Raw genomic sequence first — 19,199 nt, forward strand, 5'->3', positions numbered from 1 at the left:
ACAGTTACACCACCTAAACTCTATTCAGCTCTACCTTAAAGGACTCATTCAGGTCTTAAAGCAGCAGTCAGGTTTCCATATGAACAGTAAAGATGTTTCCCTCTCTGTAATGATTCCTCCTGTTCACACTGACTATTAAAAGATCTGCTTCATGCTTCATAATATGCTTTCAATGTAAATTGATGCATTTAAAAGTAGATGATCAGCTTCTATTCAGCTTCCCTCTTTCTTTGCTCCCTCCTTCTTCCATACTTCTTTCCTCACTTCCTTCATTCCTTCCTTCCTTCCTCCCTACCTCCTTCCTTCCTTCCTTCCTCCCTCCCTCCCTCCTCCCCTCCTTCCTTCCTTTCTCTTTCCCTCCCTCCCTTACTCCTGTCTTCCTTCCTTCCTTCCTTCCTTCCTTCCTTCCTTCCTCCCTCCTTACTCCTTCCCTTCCGTCCTTCCTCCTTTCCTTCCTCCCTCCCTCCTTCCTTCCTTCCTTCCTTCCTTCCTCCTTTCCTTCCTCCCCTCCCTCCTTCCTTCCTCCTCCTTTCTCTTTCCCTCCCTCCCTCCCTACTTACTCCTTCCTTCCTTCCTTCCTTCCTTCCTTCCTTCCTTCCTTCCTCCCTCCTTACTCCTTCCCTTCCGTCCTTCCTCCTTTCCTTCCTTCCTTGACCTGAGGACAACAGGAGGGTTAAATAGTACATGTGTCTCTTGTCTGATTCATATGAATGACAAGATGTCAAAATCACCCCAGAAACACTTCCTCTCTGTAATGATTCCTCCTCTCTGTAATTATTCCTCATCCTCTCTGTAATGATTCCTCCTCCTCTCTGCAATGATTCCTCCTCTCTGTAATGATTCCTCCTCTCTGTAATGATTCCTCCTGTTCACACTGACTATTAAAACCTTCTAATGAGCTTTCAGTGTAAAGTGATGGAGACTAAATCATTATAAAGTAGATGATCAGCTTCTATTGAGCTTCATCAGTGTGAGTTAGTCATATCAAGTGATATCTGACACATTTACAGTCTTTTTAGCATCAGATTCCCTCTTAGTGTTTCCCTTCCTCCCTTCCTTCCTTCCTTCCTTCCTTCCTTCCTCCCTTCCTTTCGTTTCCTTCCTTCCTTCTTCTTTCTTTCCTCTGTAGTAGTAGTAGCATCAGCATCAGATTCCCTCTTAGTGTTTCCTGTTGAGCTGTGCTGGAAGTATAGGACAACAAAGAGGGCAAGAGTCTCTCTTTCTTTCTTTCTTTCTTTCTTTTCTTTCTTTCTTTCTTTCTTTCTTTCTTTCCTCATCTTCCTCCTCCCTCTTCTTTTTCTTTCTTTCCACTCATTCAGACGGCCTCATCTTCCTATTCTTCCTCTTTTTTTCTTTCTTTTTCTTCTCCTTCTTTGTTTGTTTGTTTCTTTTTATCTTTCCTTCTGTCTTTCTTTCCTTCTTTTTCTTTCTTTCTTTCTTTCTTTCTTTCTTTTTCCTTCTTTCTTTGTTTGTTTCTTTGCTCATCTTCCTCCTCCTTTCTTTCTTTCTTTCTTTCTTTCTTTCTTTCTTTCTTTTCTCTTTTTCTGTCTTTCCTTCTTTTTTTTCTTTCTTACTTTTCTTTCTTTCTTTCTGTTGCTTTCTTTCTTTCCTCATCTTCCTCCTCCCTCTTCTTTTTCTTTCTTTCCACTCATTCAGACGACCTCATCTTTCTTTTCTTCTCCTTCTTTGTTTGTTTGTTTGTTTTTATCTTTCCTTCTGTCTTTTTTTCCTTCTGTCTTTCTTTCTTTCTTTCTTTCTTTCTTTCTTTCTTTCTTTTCTCTTTTTCTGTCTTTCCTTCTTTTTTTCTTTCTTACTTTTCTTTCTTTCTTTCTTTCTTTCTTTCTTTCTGTTGCTTTATTTCATTCCTCATCTTCCTCCTCCCTCTTCTTTTTCTTTCTTTCCACTCATTCAGACGGCCTCATCTTCCTATTCTTCCTCCTTTTTTTCTTTCTTTTTCTTCTCCTTCTTTGTTTGTTTGTTTCTTTTTATCTTTCCTTCTGTCTTTTTTTCCTTCTGTCTTTCTTTCTTTTTCCTTCTTTCTTTGTTTGTTTCTTTCCTCGTCTTCCTCCTCCTTTCCTTACCTGTTTGACTCATTCAGACGACTGAAGCTTCATATTAGCTTCAGATCAACTTTTAAATCCATGTTTCCACAGAAGGAGGACTGTGGGTTTAGTCCTCCATCACTTCCATTGTAAACATGATGAAGGGATCTTCTAATGGTCAGTATGAACAGGAGGAATCATTACAGTAAACATGATGAAGGGATCTTCTAATGGTCAGTATGAACAGGAGGAATCATTACAGTAAACATTATGAAGGGATCTTCTAATGGTCAGTATGAACAGGAGGAATCATTACAGTAAACATGATGAAGGGATCTTCTAATGGTCAGTATGAACAGGAGGAATCATTACAGTAAACATGATGAAGGGATCTTCTAATGGTCAGTATGAACAGGAGGAATCATTACAGACACATAAACAGGTTTTAATGTTAATTTGGGCTCCTGACTGTTGGTTTAAGACATAATTTAAAAGCTGTTTTAATACATATAGTGTAGGTGTTGGAGCATGGAGGTGTGATGGTTGTGTTTTTGGGCTGTAAAATAGCTTTGGAGTCATTTAAAGTGGGAGTCAGGCAGCTCTGGTGACTGACTGAAGTTGGCCGCAGTGTTCAAATATTTCCACAAGGGGTCAGTGTTCGTCTCTCTGTGAGTTCAGCCCGTCTCCAGTTTATGTCCATCTCTTCTTTCTCTGTGTGTTTAAATGGGCTTTCTGTCATCTCTGATTTATTAAAAGACACAATCTTTTGATTAACCTGCTGAAAGGTGTTTTTTTTTTATTTTCCTCAGTTCAGGTTATTTGATGCTGTTTTTCCACCGTGAATCTTCTTTATTTTTTATACCTTATTTACAGTTTCCAATTTTACAATGACAAAATATATTGAAAGGACACACACTGCAGTATCAAAAGGAAACACAACACCAAGTGGAACACAAACACAAGACTGCCAGACAGTTTATAAGATCATATAAATACTCTTTTAAAAATGTCACTATAGTAAGATCTCGGAAAAAGGAAGGTAAAGTAAGAATAAATGAGTTAAACACAACACCTACTCATATAGCCAGGCAGGTCAAAGTCCCTGTGGATGTTGGGAAATATGACACTGTGCTAAGAAAGGTCCTCATATTCTGTCAGAAGTCTTCTGTGTTTTGTCTTTGTGCAAATAGTGTTGCAGCTTGTATAATAGACGATATCTCTCTGAGCCGGTGTGCACAGCTGGGCGGAGCGGTAGACCTCCACATCAGGAGAATAATTCTTAGCATCCATGTTTCATAACTGCAGAACAAACCGCTTGTTGTACTGCAGCTCAAAAGTCATGTCATGGTTTTGGCTGGATGTCTTTACAATACGATTCTTGGCAGTCGCTCAAAAATTGCAGTCAAAAAAGGTTTGTAATGTTCACTTAATTCAGAAAAAGGTGTGACCCTTCTCGATCCTTCAGCAGAGCAACACTCGTCACATTCAGGAGACACCGATGGGAAGATGCAGTTCAGCTATTTTGTTTTTTTAATAATGCAATTTATGCTTCACCTTGTGCTGGATTAACTCTGCCGTCTGAGTCAATAGAAGAACGAATCTTCTTCCCTGAACTCTACTGACATTTTCTGAATTGACCCTGATGAAGGCTGCAAGCCAAAAGTAATAAAGTTGTTCTATACTACAAGTGTTGCTGGAGCTTTGACTTCTTTTTTTATATATCTCTAAATTAAAATTATTGGCCCAAGTTGCCTTATAAAATCTGAAGAAACCAAAGTAGAAAAGCGATTAACACATTTTGATACTAGCTGCGTTGAATCTGAAAGGAAGCCAGAGATTCTTAAGAAAAGGATGGTTGGTGGACTCAAATTATGGGTGCTTTTCTTTAATGTAGTGTCTGAGTTGTACGTATCCATAATAATTACGTATATATAAGGTTGAATGAATGATGTAAATTGGCCGTCAATGTACAGATCTAAAGAAAAGTTGTGATATATATTTCTCTCTCTTTAGACTGCAAACACCTCGTCTCACTGCCCAGGCTTCAATATATGATTCTGATATAAGGGAGCGTGCATGGAAACACTTTTATATTATTTAATATTTGCAAAGAATTCTTTAAGGTAAAAGTTTAGTTGAATAGCGGAACTGCAAAATAAAAGATGCATAGGTTTCTAACTGTAGTTGTGAAGGCTTCTTTTCAGTTTGTCCAGTAGTCATGTTTTATTATTTGCATACCTCATTCCTTGCGGGGTTTGTGTAAGTTAGCCTTGGATACTCCATATGAATGTATAGGATGTATTTAAGTGTATGGGCAAGTTTTTAAAAAGGTATAGAAACCTGCATAGGCCGACCTTTTTGATTGCATTTAGTCATCCAATCATTGATAAGGACAGTATCCTCCAGCACTAATATTCACTGTTTTTCTTCAGATTTTCTAAAGTTAAACTCTAAAATATAATTCGTGTTCGTGGGTCAGTTTAAGCCTCAGACCGGTAAAACAGTCCTTCACTACTCTAAAAGATGTCCCCCCCCCCCCAGGAAGTCTTCAGTAAATTGACGCACTAAAGGCATGAACCAGAAATACTCTCCAAAGAATTTATATATTCTATTTGGACGGAAATAGAGACTGCTGGGTTGTCTAGACAGACCAGGAGCTTGTCTGTGTACACAGTCGGTGGCATTAAGGTGCAGGAGCTCAAGCACAATGTGAAACAGCAAAGAAGACAATGCTTCGTATTTGTGAGAATGAAGGATTTTGGATCAGTATGTAATGTTTTAGACATATGGCGCTTTTCCACTACACAGTTCTAGTTCTACTCGGCTCTACTCGGCTCGGTTTGGTACCAGGAACCTTTTCCATTACTATAGTACCTCCTCAACGTGGACGGGGTCGCCATAGCAACGCTGCGTTAAACTTGCCTTGACTTCATTTTATACGCGACACAAACACATAAACAATGGAGGACATGGAGGTGATGGTGTACTTGCTGCTGTATGAGGCTTTCTGTCACACACAAAGCAAGAGAAGAGAAACTAATCTCTGTAACGCTGTTGTTGGTATTTAAAAATGCCGGGTTTGATTCTTGTGTGGGACGGCTCATGGCTCTTCCAGTGACTCTCTGACCAATCAGTGGCCGGCAGTCTGTTGACGTCACATTTTAGTATCGGCTCGGCTCGCTTGGAACCTCGACAGAGCAAATACTAAAAAAGAACCAGGTACCAGGTACTATCCCTGATGGAGCAGCAGAAAAAAGCGAGTAGAGTCGAGTAGAGCTAGAACTGTATAGTGGAAAAGCGCCAATAGAGTTCGGTTTAGACCTGCTTTATGTGTAAAGTGCCTTGAGATGACTTTGTTGTGATTTGGCACTGTATAAATAAAGATTGATTGATTGATTGAGATTGATTTTGATCTCTATGAATGTGTCACCAAATCCAAACTAGGGTCACTCTATCATGTCAAATTTCTTATGGGCATTGCAGAAGGATTACCTGCCTTTAGTAAATACTGTTTGGTCCATGTGGATGATATTTCATTGCCCAGCTATTGTAATTATTTGCAGATAATAGTTTAGTAGAGCTTTTCGAAATACCTTATTCAGATTCAACTCCACCACTTATGTCAAGTTAAGATTATAAACCTGGTATTTGTGTAAGTTGTGGATAAAAGGAAGAGTTATATGGAAAAGGACGGCAGCGTCTCTGTCTTTGGATGTGAAAGTTGACTAAGAAGAGCTGTGTTGAAATCCTTTTATCCCTGAGTCTCCTATGCTAAGTGGCTTTAATATGCGTTTCTTGTATGAGTATAATGTCGGATTTGAATGACTTCAAATGTGCAAAAACTTGACCTCGATTTATTGGGTGACCTTAACCACGAACGCTCCAAAAGACCAAGGATATGGAATCAAGAGTATTATTCATATGAGATGACTTGAAGGAGCTCTGAGATAGTTGCGTTATAATGAAATACAAACTTATCATTCACACTGTCGGCAACCCCAAAAATCAAATTAACAGTTAAAAATGTGAACAAAAACGTAAACGTCCACCCAGTGCTGCAGAGTTGCCCTCATCCACAGCCGGGACAGCCGGTCAAAAAACACACAAAAAAACACCTTCAACTCAAAGCTGCTCATTGTCACACAGAGCAGAATAAGTTTGAGTATAAAAGAAAGAAAGAAATAAACTGCCATGATAAAAACCTTCTCAGTGCACATTTTCATTTCTTCATTTATGTTTCGGGGAGAAAAAAAAAGACCTTTCAAAAGTTTTTGGGTCTGGTTTGAGCTGGATTGTTTGAGTACTTTTATTTGCCCTTGGTAGATAGATAGATAGATAGATAGATAGATAGATAGATAGATAGATAGATAGATAGATAGATAGGTAGGTAGATAGGTAGGTAGGTAGGTAGATAGATAGATAGATAGATAGGTAGATAGATAGATAGATAGATAGATAGATAGATAGATAGATAGATAGATAGATAGATAGATAGATAGATAGATAGATAGATAGATAGATAGATAGAAACTTTATTGATCTCCTTGTCAGTTGCATACTCAAACAAATTGTAAAGGTTTGTTTCTTATAGTGTTTGACCTAGAAACATTTCTGGTTCAACTTCATCTACTTCCAAGGAGCATAAAGAAGGAAAGAAATCAGAAGAATGTCAAAGCTCCAGCAACACTTTATTAATAGACTGATGTGTTTCAGCTTGCAGCTTTCATCAGGGTCATCCCTTCATTATAATGTTTGACAGAAATAAACTATGTGTTCATCTCTGTCAGATGCACTGGTGTAATTATGTGTCTGGAGTCTTGTGGTTGTTTCCGGTACTGCATGTGATAACTACCGGCTTGGTTAAGTTGTCGTCCTCCAGCTGTTTAGGAATCAGATTGGAGGTAAATTTGATTGGCCTCTTGTTCTCCTCTCCTTCTGATACACTACCAATCTTTACATTGATGATCCTGCATCTGAAAGCTTGGTCTGCAGTCTTTTACTTACCTGCAGCAGCTCAGCGACCATGGCATGAATTCACTCATCATCTACAGTTTAATCTTCGGTGGTGGACAGTCTCTTAGTGGACAACAGATTCCGTAAACTCTGTTTAAACCAGGCGAGGAGTTTCAGTCCTCTGAAATGAGGCCAACGTGGAAGTAACTTAAAACTGCATTCTATCAAAAGGCCACCAGGGGGCGACCGTTTTAGTGTCAAAAGGACTTCCGTCTCTATACAAGTCAATGGAGAATTCACCAACTTCTCACTTGATTTCTAACCTCAGTAAACGTTTTCAAAATGTGTTTATGGTCTCAATCGCTAGTTTAAAGCCTTCTTCAATGCAGTATGATGTTCATTTGGGACATTTTGGCCTCCCTGATTTTATATGTGACGATAAAGCAGGGTATGCATTAGGGCGTGGCTACGTGGTGATTGACAGGTTGATTGGTTCACAGGTTCAGGAGGGCGCCTCATGCTCCTCCTGATGTCCATATAAGTAGAATCCCTGTTTTTATTTTTCCCAGCATGCACCTGAAATTTTCAAGATGGCGCTGCTCAGATCCGATACTATTGGCCTCCGAGCAGCAGTCCACAAACCAATGGATGACGTCAAGGATGTTACGTCCATTTCTTATATACAGTCTATGGGACAAACATGCCAAACTGCTTGTTAAAACGGACTGCAGGTGCATGTTTGACATTTCTAACAAGTCTTCCTCTTCGGTTGGAGACAGGTCTGGATGTTTCTTGCTAGCAATCAAATTGGAGACAAATTCGGTTTGGCCTCTGAAAGCTCGGTCCGAAGGCTTTTTATTTTCTTGCTGCTATTCAGCAACCAAAGTTTCCACAGCGTGAATTTGCTCGTGATTGTAAGATAATTTCTTGATAACTATACTTTACTAATCTTTAAAGTATTAAACTACAGTTTTAAATATTCTGGGAACTCTGTTCGAACATGCCAAACTACTCATTCGAGGACATTTTCGGGGGAAACTTGTCTTTCCCCTTTGGTTGTTGACAGCTTGTTCAGAGCTTGTGCAGTTTTCACGTTCCACTTTTTAACGGCGTAAAACAGAAACGAACAAAAATGGATAGTCGAGTATTGAAGAAGGTGATTTTAACTAGTAGGACTTTGTGTCTACACTCCTACTCCTCCCTTCCACCACTGTGAATATTTGCTCAAAAGACTAACACACAGGCTCGGCACAAATGCTGCATTTCTAATAAAAATATATATATTCTTATAAGATTTGTTAAGGAATAAAAATACTCCTCAAGGATTCCTCGAACCTCAAAGAAATGTAATCCAAAGAGAAGCCAACGCATGCAGCGATTCATGTGGCGTTAAAGTCAAATAATGTAAAGCTGCTATTTTCTGTCTGTGCTCTTTTTTCTTATTTTTTTTCTCGGTTCAGACTGCGAAATGAAAAACATGAAAAGGAACATGAACAGGTTAAAGACAGGAATCCATTAAGAGGCAAACAGAGAAAGCACAAACTGTTCAGAAACACTTCAGACACATTTTAATTTGATGTTTTCTTGTATTTGTTGACGGGTTGAGATGCAGGTGAAGAAATGTGTGTGTTTGTGTGTGTGTGTGTGTGTTTGTGTTTGTGTTTGTGTGTTTGTGTGTGTTTGTGTTTGTGTTTGTGTTTGTGTGTGTGTGTGTGTGTTTGTGTTTGTGTTTGTGTGTGTGTGTGTGTGTGTGTGTGTGTTTGTGTTTGTGTTTGTGTTTGTGTGTGTGTGTGTGTTTGTGTTTGTGTTTGTGTTTGTGTGTGTGTGTGTGTGTTTGTGTTTGTGTTTGTGTGTGTGTTTGTGTTTGTGTTTGTGTTTGTGTTTGTGTGTGTGTGTGTGTGTGTGTGTGTGTGTGTGTGTGTGTGTGTGTTTGTGTTTGTGTTTGTGTGTGTGTGTGTGTGTGTGTGTGTGTGTGTGTGTGTGTGTGTGTGTGTGTGTGTGTGTGCGCTAGCAGCAGATGAGGGTCACTGAGAGGTGAACTGGATGTTTGTTTTTAACTCAGAGCTCCTCTCATATTTGTTTCCTGTCGTGGTCACTGAATACTTCTGCAGGAGATGTTTATTGTTTCAGATCAGCTGTTTTGAGCTCAGAGGTTTTTAAGGTGAATTCGTGATCACATGCAGCCTGCAGTCGACTTTTTAATGGGTCTGAAATTCAGAAATATAAAACAGCAGCACTGGAAACTTCTTCTTCACAGATTCTATCAATAAGCTCCAAAAATACAACAACAAAACCCCCCAAAATAAAACAAATTAACCCTAAAAAACTGCATTTATATAAATCTAGCCGACATTGTTATTGTGCTCTGTAGTCTTTGGTTCTGACATTATTTGATTTCATAAGATACTAAATTATTTTTATTGTTATGGGTTGGAACAAAGAATCCAGTTAAATTAAATTTTAAATATCTACTTTTTTCCGTGCAAAACTGAAAATGTCGACATTTAAATGTTAATCTAATTTCTTCAAGTATTTTTACATTATTATAAAGTCCAAAATGATTCATGTGTCATTATTGTATAAGAGACTAAATCAGACAATGTGGGCGAGAACAACTCAAATCTTATAAAAGACTGATTTAAAGCATAAAAACCTGCAAAAAATCATTATGACAATTTAAAATATATATCTTTATTTGAGTAAATTTACACATATTTTAAAAGATTACCTTTATTTTAGAGATGTTTCTGCAAGCGCTACTAAAATAATCTTTATGCATGCTGGTAGATTTTTATTTGTGTGAGAACAAAATAAACTTCTGTTGGTGCCGCTGCAAACATTTTAAACGTCATTGATTTTTTTTCACTTGTATATTATTATTTATTTTCTTTAAATCTGCTGCAGCTATTTTCCTTTTTCTGTCTCATTTTTAGCTTCTCACACACTGATTTCTAGCTTTTTTCCTCCATATTACTAAAATAACTCCAGCGTATCAAAAAACACCCTTAAAGTGTGAATATCCGGCTAAATGACCAGTTAGAGACGGATGGGTTTTTTTGTAGTGAGGACTGTAAAATGCCTGCAGTGAACTCTGCGGCGGTGTCGGCCCGTCAGCGAGGCGTCACGCGGCTGAATGGATGCGAGGAACCCTGCAGGAGGAGGAAGAGGAGGAGGAGGACGGACAGACAAATCATTTTCACAAGTGGCCGGCGAGCGGTGCCAAATGTTAACCCGGAGTCGTGCAGAATGGCCCAGATTCTCCGTCCAGACGCGCCGCAGCCTTGACTGGAGGCCTTTTCTTTAAGGGCGGGCGGCAGGGCTGAAGGAAAAGGTCTTGCCATCGATTGATTTTCCTCACTTGCACTTGCCTGTATCCCACGCTTCAGGAGGCCCGGTGGAGCAGCCATTGATTGAGAGGCCAAGCTGGTCATTCTTCTATTTTCCTCAACACTTCCTCAATGAAAGCTGCTTGTCTGTGTCACAGCGCCTCACCACTCTCTCTCTTTCTCTCTAGCTCTTTAGTTTCACGTTAGAGAGACGCACAGAATTAATGTGTTGATGGTGTTTTCAGTTGAAGGAGTAATAACATAATGTGGTGTGATGGACTGAGACAGAAAGATATGAGGATGTGTGTCAAAGAAGCTTTAAAATTGATCCGATTGTCAACAGATCCTTGAAGACTTGAATCACTGTAAAAATGATCACACGCTGTAAAGAAAATGAAATTTAAACATAAAATCTACAGAGTCTAGAAAGTGTAATATGTGTTTATTTATTGAACACCTTCTTTGCCCGTTAATTACTGAGTATAATATGTCAGATAATAGTGAATAAGGTCCATCCTGAGGAGGAGAAACTGAAATATCTGCTGTTTTTGTCTCTGTGCCTGATGATAATCCATAAATAAGATTAAACAAATCAAAGACTAACTCACTATCTAAGAACTCAAGATAAGGATCCTCAATCAATGCTGGCAAAAATGATGAATGAAGTATATAATAGAAAAGATGAGTTGAGTCTTTAGTGGACCTTTTATTACTTATACTTTTTTTTATATTTCCTTGTAACCCTCTTAATTAATTAATTTCTACTTTGATATTAAGATTAGATTAGATTCCTTTATTGTCATTGTATAGAATACAACGAAATTCAAAACCCAAGGCAGAGAAAGGAGCTCAATTAAAAAGTAATAAATAGTAAGGAATGACAGATGACACGAACGAACGAAGGAAGGAAGGAAAGAAGGAAAGAAGGAAGGAAGAAAGGAAGATCAAAAAATGAACTAAGAAACCATAACACAACCTGTATCTATAGCAACCATAACACAACCTGTATCTATAGCAACCATAACACAACCTGTATCTATAGCAACCATAGAACAATCTGTATCTATAGCAACCATAGAACAACCTGTATCTATAGCAACCATAACACAACCTGTATCTATAGCAACCATAACACAACCTGTATCTATAGCAACCACAACACAAACTGTATCTATAGCAACCATAACACAACCTGTATCTATAGCAACCATAGAACAACCTGTATCTATAGCAACCATAACACAACCTGTATCTATAGCAACCACAACACAAACTGTATTTATAGCAACCATAGAACAACCTGTATCTATAGCAACCATAGAACAACCTGTATCTATAGCAACCATAGAACAACCTGGATCTATAGCAACCATAACACAACCTGTATCTATAGCAACCATAACACAACCTGTATCTATAGCAACCATAACACAACCTGATGGTCTGTCTGTGCATTAAATACCGAAGGAAGGAAGGAAGGAAAGGTGGAAGGAAGGATGGAAGGAAAGAAAGAAGGAAGGAAGGAAAGAAGGAAGGAAAGAAGGACAGATTACACGAAGGAAGGAAGGAAGGAAGGAAGGAAGGAAATGTCTTATGTCAGCAGTGATTTGTGTTATTCTTTGTTTATACGACTAGCACAACCTGTATCTATAGCAACTATAAATCTTGTTTTTGTCTTTTAAAGCTGACATGTTGTTGTTGTTGTTGTTGTTGTTGTTTCAGGCACCTCTACGCTGTTGGTCAGAGAGTCTGGAAACGCTGGAAAAAAAGATATTTTGTCCTCGTTCAGGTAAGAAATGAAAAACAATCAAACATCTGATGACAAGCATTGATCTGTGATTGGTTTAGAGGTGAGAGAGAGGAGCTGCAGGCTGGAGAGAACTTAAGGTAGTATTGGTTAATACATCACAGAAGATGATTGTGTGTATTTAAAAAGCTTTAAATTAAAAACCTTGAAGCTTTTTTTACCAGAAAGTTAAAAAAAATTAGACCTGAAAGACTTTTACATCCTGCTGCAGAGAAGTTAATTGAGTCTTAGTGACATGTCAAGGCTCACTCATATTAAAATAATGTCTTTTGTTTTGCAAATTACAACCTTGTTTACCATCTACACCAAAAGTCCAACATGTTTTTATTAATAAACAAGCTTTACAGACAGGAAACACTGAAAGTAATTTACTATACAAGAGAAGCTCCTCTCTGCTCCTCAACACGTCCAAACAAACCCAAATAATAAACAGAAAATAAATAAATAAACATATTAATGAAAGAGACACATTCAGTCCTTCATGCTTCTATAATCTCTATAAAACAGAGAAACAGTCGCCAAGTATCATGATTCATTCTTTCTAGGAAGGAAGGAAGGGAGGGAGGGAGGGAGGAAGGAAGGAAGGGAGGAAGAGAAGAAGGAAGGAAGGAAAGGGAGGAAGGAAGGAAGGGGAACACTAAGAGCTCAATAGAAGCTGATCATCTACTTTATAATGACTGTTGTCCTAGAGTCAAGGAAGAAGGAAGGAAGGAAGGGAGGAAAGGAGGGAAGGAAGGAAGGAAAGGAAGAAGGAAAGGAAGGAGGGAGGGAGGAAGGGAGGAAAGGAAAGAAGGAAGGAAACGGGGAGGAAGAAAGGAAGAAGGAAAGGAAGGAGGGAGGGAGGGAGGGAGGAAGGAAGGGAAGAAGGAAGAAGGAAAGGAGGGAAGGAAGGAAAGGAAGGAGGGTGGAAGGAAAGGAAATAAAGAAGAAGGGAGGAAGGAGGGAAGGGAGAAAGGAAGGAAGGGAAACACTAAGAGGGAGTCTGATGCTAAAAAGACTGTAAATGTGTCAGATATCACTTGATATGACTAACTCACACTGATGAAGCTCAATAGAAGCTGATCATCTACTTTATAATGACCGTTGTCCTAGAGTCAAGGAAGGGAGGGAGGAAGGGAGGAAAGGAGGGAAGGAAGGGAGGAAAGGAAAGAAGGAAGGAAAGGGGAAGGAACGGAGGAAAGGAAAGAAGGAAGGAAACGGGGAGGAAGGAAGGAAAGGAATAAGGAAAAGAAGGAGGGAGGGAGGAAGGAAGGAAGGGAGGAAGGGAAGAAGGAAGAAGGAAAGGAGGGAAGGAAGGAAAGGAAGGAGGGAGGAAGGAAAGGAAATAAAGAAGAAGGAAGGAAGGAAAGGAAGGAGGGAAGGGAGGAAGGAAGAAGAAAGGAAGGAAGAGAGGAAAGGAGGGAAGGAAGGGAGGGAAGGAAAGGAAAGAAGGAAGGAAAGGGGGAGGAAGGGAGGAAAGGAACGAAGGAAGGAAAAGGGGAGGAAGGAAGGAAAGGAAGAAAGAAAGGAAGGAGGGAGGGAGGGAGGGAGGGAGGAAGGGAGGAAGGGAAGAAGGAAGGGAAAGGAGGGATGAAGGAAAGGAAATAAAGAAGAAGGAAGGAAGGAAGGGAAGGAGGGAAGGGAGGAAGGAAGGAAGGAAGGGAAACACTAAGAGGGAATCTGATGCTAAAAAGACTGTAAATGTGTCAGATATCACTTGATATGACTAACTCACACTGATGAAGCTCAATAGAAGCTGATCATCTACTTTATAATGACTGTTGTCCTAGAGTCGAGGAAGAAGGAAGGAAGGAAGGGAGGAAAGGAGGGAAGGAAGGGAGGAAAGGAAAGAAGGAAGGAAAGGGGGAGGAAGGGAGGAAAGGAAGAAGGAAAGGAAGGAGGGAGGGAGGAAGGGAAGAAGGAAGAAGGAAAGTAAGGAAGGGAAAGGAGGGAGGAAGGAAAGGAAATAAAGAAGAAGGAAGGAAGGAAGGAAAGGAAGGAGGGAAGGGAGGAAGGAAGGAAGGGAAACACTAAGAGGGAATTTGATGCTAAAAAGACTGTAAATGTGTCAGATATCACTTGATATGACTAACTCACACTGATGAAGCTCAATAGAAGCTGATCACCTTCTTTATAATGATTTAGTCCTCCATCACTGAACACTGAAAGCACATTAGAAGCAGATCTTTTAATATTCAGTATGAACAGGAGGAATGATTACAGAGAGGAAAACATCTTTACTGTTCATATGGAAACCTGTGAAACTATCCTAGCCTAACAAAGTCTGACTGTTTTCTACAGCTTGAGATATGAAACTGCCTCAGATATCGACAGAATGATTAAATGCAGGTGTGTTAGCTGCAGCTCATCACTGTGTCGGTCCTGCAGGTGAGTCAGTACACGTTCGCCATGTGCAGCTACAGAGAGAAGAAAGCTGAACCTCATGAGCTGATGCAGCTGGAAGGCTACACGGTGGACTACTGCGACCCTCAGCCAGGTAAACACACCTTTTATCCACCATCCATGAACATATATAGATGCAGCTTCTCACATCACAGTAACTATAAAACCACCATTCACACTTCACATCCGCAGTCTGTCTGTTATCACAAGTATCAATTCAAGTCAGAGAGATGCTGTGAAGGTGGATCACAGGTCAAGAGCTCAGCACAGGTGGTTGCTATGGTAACGTGTAAGGAAGCAGCGACGATGGAAACACCAGCGATGAGCACTGCAGCTGATGATCGCCGTCATTGTTGATTCAATTGTGTGTTTTCTCATTTAATCGATGAGTCGTTCGGTCCGTTAAATGTCAGGAATGACTTAACAATGTCCAAATTTATGTTCTTAAATGTCTGGTTTAAGCTTCCTGTCGTCCTCCCGGGTCAAATTGACCCTGTCTGTTTTCACTGTTCCTTCTTTCCTTCCTTCCCTCCGTCTGTCCTTCTTCCCTCCTTCCTTCTCTCTTTCCTCCCTTCCTTCTTTCCTTCCTCCATCCCCCTTTCTTCCTTCCTTCTGTCCTTCCTTCTTTCCTCCCTTCTCTCTTTTGTTCCTTCCTCTCTCTCTTTCCTCCCTCCCTCTTTCCTTCCCTCCTTCCTTTCTTCCTTTCCTTCCTCCCGTCCTTCTTTCCTCTGTCTTTCTTTCCTTCCTTCCTCCCTTCCTCTTTTCCTTTCTCCCTCCCACCTTCCTTCCTTCCTTCTTTCCTTTACTTCCTTCTTCCTCCCTTCCTTCCTCCCTCCCTCCTTCCTTCTTCCTCCCTTCCTTCTTTCATGTCCTTCCTTCCTTCTCTCCCTTCCTTCCTTCTTCCTTCCTCCCTTCCTTCCTTCCTCCCTCCCTTCCATCCTTCCTTCTTCCTCCTTTCCTTCCTCCTTTCCTTTCTCCCTCCCTCCCTCCTTCCTTCTTTCCTCCCTCCCTCCCACCTTCCTTCCTTCTTTCCTCTGTCCTCCTTTCCTTCCATCCTCCCTCCCTCCTTCCTTTCCTCCCTTCCTTCCTTCTTCCTCCCTTCCCTCCTTTCCTTCCTTCTTCCATCCTTCCTTCCTTAACTCAAGGACAACAGGAGGGTTAAAGTGTTTTCTGACTCAGGTATGAAGGGAACCTGCCTGAGATCACTGCACATGATTAATATAGAGTCAGTTATAATGTAATGTAACCATGGCAATCATATAAACATATAAACATATAATATATTGATTGTTTTTGTTATGAAACCATGTACTTCTTCTTCCTCTTCCTCTTCCTTCCGTCAGGTCTGCAGGGCGGTCGGGTGTTTTTTAACGCGGTGAAAGAAGGCGACCTGGTGATGTTTGCGTGTGATGACGAGCAGGACCGGCTGCTGTGGGTTCAGGCCATCTACCGAGCTACCGGACAGTCCTACAAACCGGTCCCACCGCCTCAGAACAAAACCATGAACTGCAGAGGAGGAAACCAGAAACCTGCGTCTCCAATCAGTAGGTTCACTTCCTCCTTATTGTTTCAGCTCAGGTGCTTCTGGTGTGACAGGCTGAAGGGAAACCAGGAGAGAGAAGCACGTTGTCCAAAATAAAGCTGTAAATCTGAGTTCCTGTTGTCCTCGAGTCAAGGAAGGACGGGAGGAAGATGGAAGGAAGGAAGGAAGGAAAGGAGGGAGGAAGGAAGGAAGGGAGGAAGAAGGAAGGAAGGAAAGGAGGGAGGGAGGAAGGAAGGAAGGAAGGAAGGAAGGAAGGACAGGAGGGCGGAAGGAAGGAAGGAAGAGAGGAAGAATGAAGTAAGGGAAGAAGAAAAGAAGGATGTAAGGGAAGTAGAAAGGAAGGAAGGAAAGGAGGGAGGAAGGAAGGAAAGAAGAAGGAAGGAAAGGAGCGGGGAAGGAAGGAAGGAAGAAGGAAGTAAAGGAGGGAGGAAGAAGGAAGGAAAGGAGGGAGGAAGGAAGAAGGAAGGAAAGGAGGGAGGAATGAAGAACGAAGTAAAGGAGGAAGGAAGGAAGGAAGAAAGAAGTAAAGGAGGGAGGAAGGGTGGAAGGAAAGGAGGGAGGAAGGAAGAAGGAAGTAAAGGAGAAAGGAAGGAAGGAAGAAAGAAGTAAAGGAGGAAGGAAGGAAGGAAGGAAGAAAGAAGTAAAGGAGGAAGGAAGGAAGGAAGGAAGAAAGAAGTAAAGGAGGGAGGAAGGATGGAAGGGAGGAAGGAGGAAGGAAGGAAAGGAGGGAGGGAGGAAGGAAGGAGGAAGGAAGGAAGGAAGGAAGGAAGGATGGAAGGATGGAAGGTAGGATGAAGGAAGGAAGGAAAGGAGGAAGGAAGGAAGAAGGAAGTAAAGGAGGGAGGAAGGAAGGGAGGAAAGTAGGAACAGTCAAAATAGACAGGGTCAATTTGACCCGGGAGGACGACAGGAAGGTTAATGAGTCGCTATTCTCCTTCAGGTGTGACTGTCGGATGGTTGCATAGCTTCAGAAACCATCTCCTGCAAGGCCTGCATGGCATTTCTTTCACTTTCTGACACTAACCCTCAAACCTCCTCGAACTCTCTTCATGTTGTGATTCACCACAACTATTTCTGTCACTTTTAAGGCGAACAACCGAAAGCAAAACCAGATTGTCTTCCAAGAGAGACTGAAAAAAGATTTCCACATTTAACCCTCACATACTGTTCGTATTCTGACCCGCCACAGACATTTCCTCACATTATTAGTCTTTATACCAAACTTCTGAACCACAAATCATTCTTAAAGACTTCATCAGTCACATATAAACATGATTTATCCTTAATGAAGCTTTCAGAGAGCAGAGAGAGTTTATTCTTTTAGTTTTTATGATAAAAAACACAATATTATGCTCCAATGTGACATAAAACATGAGAACTATCACAACAAATTAAATTAAATGTGAAGAATGAAGATTTGTTTCCTTTTTTGTATATTTTGCATCACATTAGGGGAAGCCGTCACATTTCAGGTGTTTTTAAAAGTGTTTTTACTGCTCTTGGATGTAATAATGGGTCAATATCACGTCTCTTCGTCTCTCTCTGCTCCTCTATGATGTTCAGATGTTCACTCCACCTTCATGAGAAGCCTTTCAGATCATTTAAAAACACATTTGACTTCCTTTGTGGTCACTAACAAGCTTCTGAGCAACCAAAGATCAACCTTTAACTATCAGGTTGGACTCTGATTTCTTTACTGTCATCATGTTGCTGTAATCCGGGTTAGAGGATTACAGAAGCCTGATTTCCCTCGGGTGGATTCCTGCTGGAGAACACAGATTCATCTGCTGTGTGTGAATGTAACTGAGCTCAAAATCAGCTTTTTATAGATAAACACGTGCAGAACAAAAGACAGCAGATGGTTCAGCACACGGAGCGATGCGTCCTCGGGTTTAAAGTTTAACTTCAGCTGAAACTAACACAAGTAAACTGTAGAAATAGAAATAAGATGAAAATATGAGACTCAAGTCTAACATATCATCAGCTTCAGGTTGAGATGTTGTTGTATTTTAGATGTAAAAAGATGCATTTTGTTATCGTGCACATCAACAAGCAAAAATATTCATCTTTAATTTCATGTAAAGTGTTTTGTTGGCAGGACTGAACAACAATGAACCAATGAAGTAGAAATTAAACTTGCATTAACTGATTTAATGGTGATGTAGGTGGAAACCAGGTGGGGAGTTCCGGTCCTCTGAAATGAGGCCAACATGGAAGTAACTTAAAACTGCATTCTATCAAAAGGCCACCAGGGGGCGACCGTTTTGGTGTCAAAAGGACTTCCGTCTCTATACAAGTCAATGGAGAATTCACCAACTTCTCACTTGATTTCTAACCTCAGTAAACGTTTTCAAAATGTGTTTATGGTCTCAATCGCTAGTTTAAAGCCTTCTTCAATGCAGTATGATGTTCATTTGGGACATTTTGGCCTCCCTGATTTTATATGTGACGATAAAGCAGGGTATGCATTAGGGCGTGGCTACGTGGTGATTGACAGGTTGATTGGTTCACAGGTTCAGGAGGGCGCCTCATGCTCCTCCTGATGCCCATATAAGTAGAATCCATGTTTTTATTTTTCCCAGCATGCACCTGAAATTTTCAAGATGGCGCTGCTCAGATCCGATACTATTGGCCTCCGAGCAGCAGTCCACAAACCAATGGGTGACGTCACGGATGTTACGTCCATTATATATACAGTCTATGGTGGAAACACACTGAACTCTGCACATCATCATCTTATAAGATGTGTTGAACTTTATTTCCACATCCAGCAGTTAACTGATCAACATTATCATTCATTAGTTCATCATGTTTCTGTCCAGTATTCTCTCTTTTAGCTGTTTTTACTCTCTACCAACTCCTGAGGGAAATATCTAAATGCTCCACTATGTTCACCAGCTAGTCTACAGCACAGACTGTATAAAGATAACGGACGTAACCATGGTGATGTCACCTGTTGGTTTGAGGAGTCAGGATCTCAGACTGAAGTTAGGAGGAGTTTTTTTAATCGTTTGTGATGATTGGTTGCAGGTCTACACACACACACACACACACATACACACACACACACACAGCAGGAGGCGGATCGAAACAGGTCAACAGATTCAGGTCTCACTGCTGTTAGAGAGAGAAAACACACACGAGGG

At 40.6% G+C, this 19,199-nt stretch overlaps 1 protein-coding gene across 1 annotated transcript in view; it reads left to right on the forward strand.

The window, feature by feature from the left end:
• LOC133981833 (calcium-dependent secretion activator 2-like) overlaps positions 1–19,199 on the forward strand; it is a 64,931-nt gene that overhangs the window by 44,197 nt on the left and 1,535 nt on the right. The window contains 3 exon segments of the mRNA XM_062420691.1: positions 12,044–12,110; positions 14,496–14,604; positions 15,854–16,054. Coding sequence (XP_062276675.1) covers positions 12,044–12,110; positions 14,496–14,604; positions 15,854–16,054 — 377 coding nt within the window.

Source organism: Scomber scombrus, chromosome 6, assembly GCF_963691925.1.
Source record: "Scomber scombrus chromosome 6, fScoSco1.1, whole genome shotgun sequence".
NCBI lineage: Eukaryota > Metazoa > Chordata > Actinopteri > Scombriformes > Scombridae > Scomber > Scomber scombrus.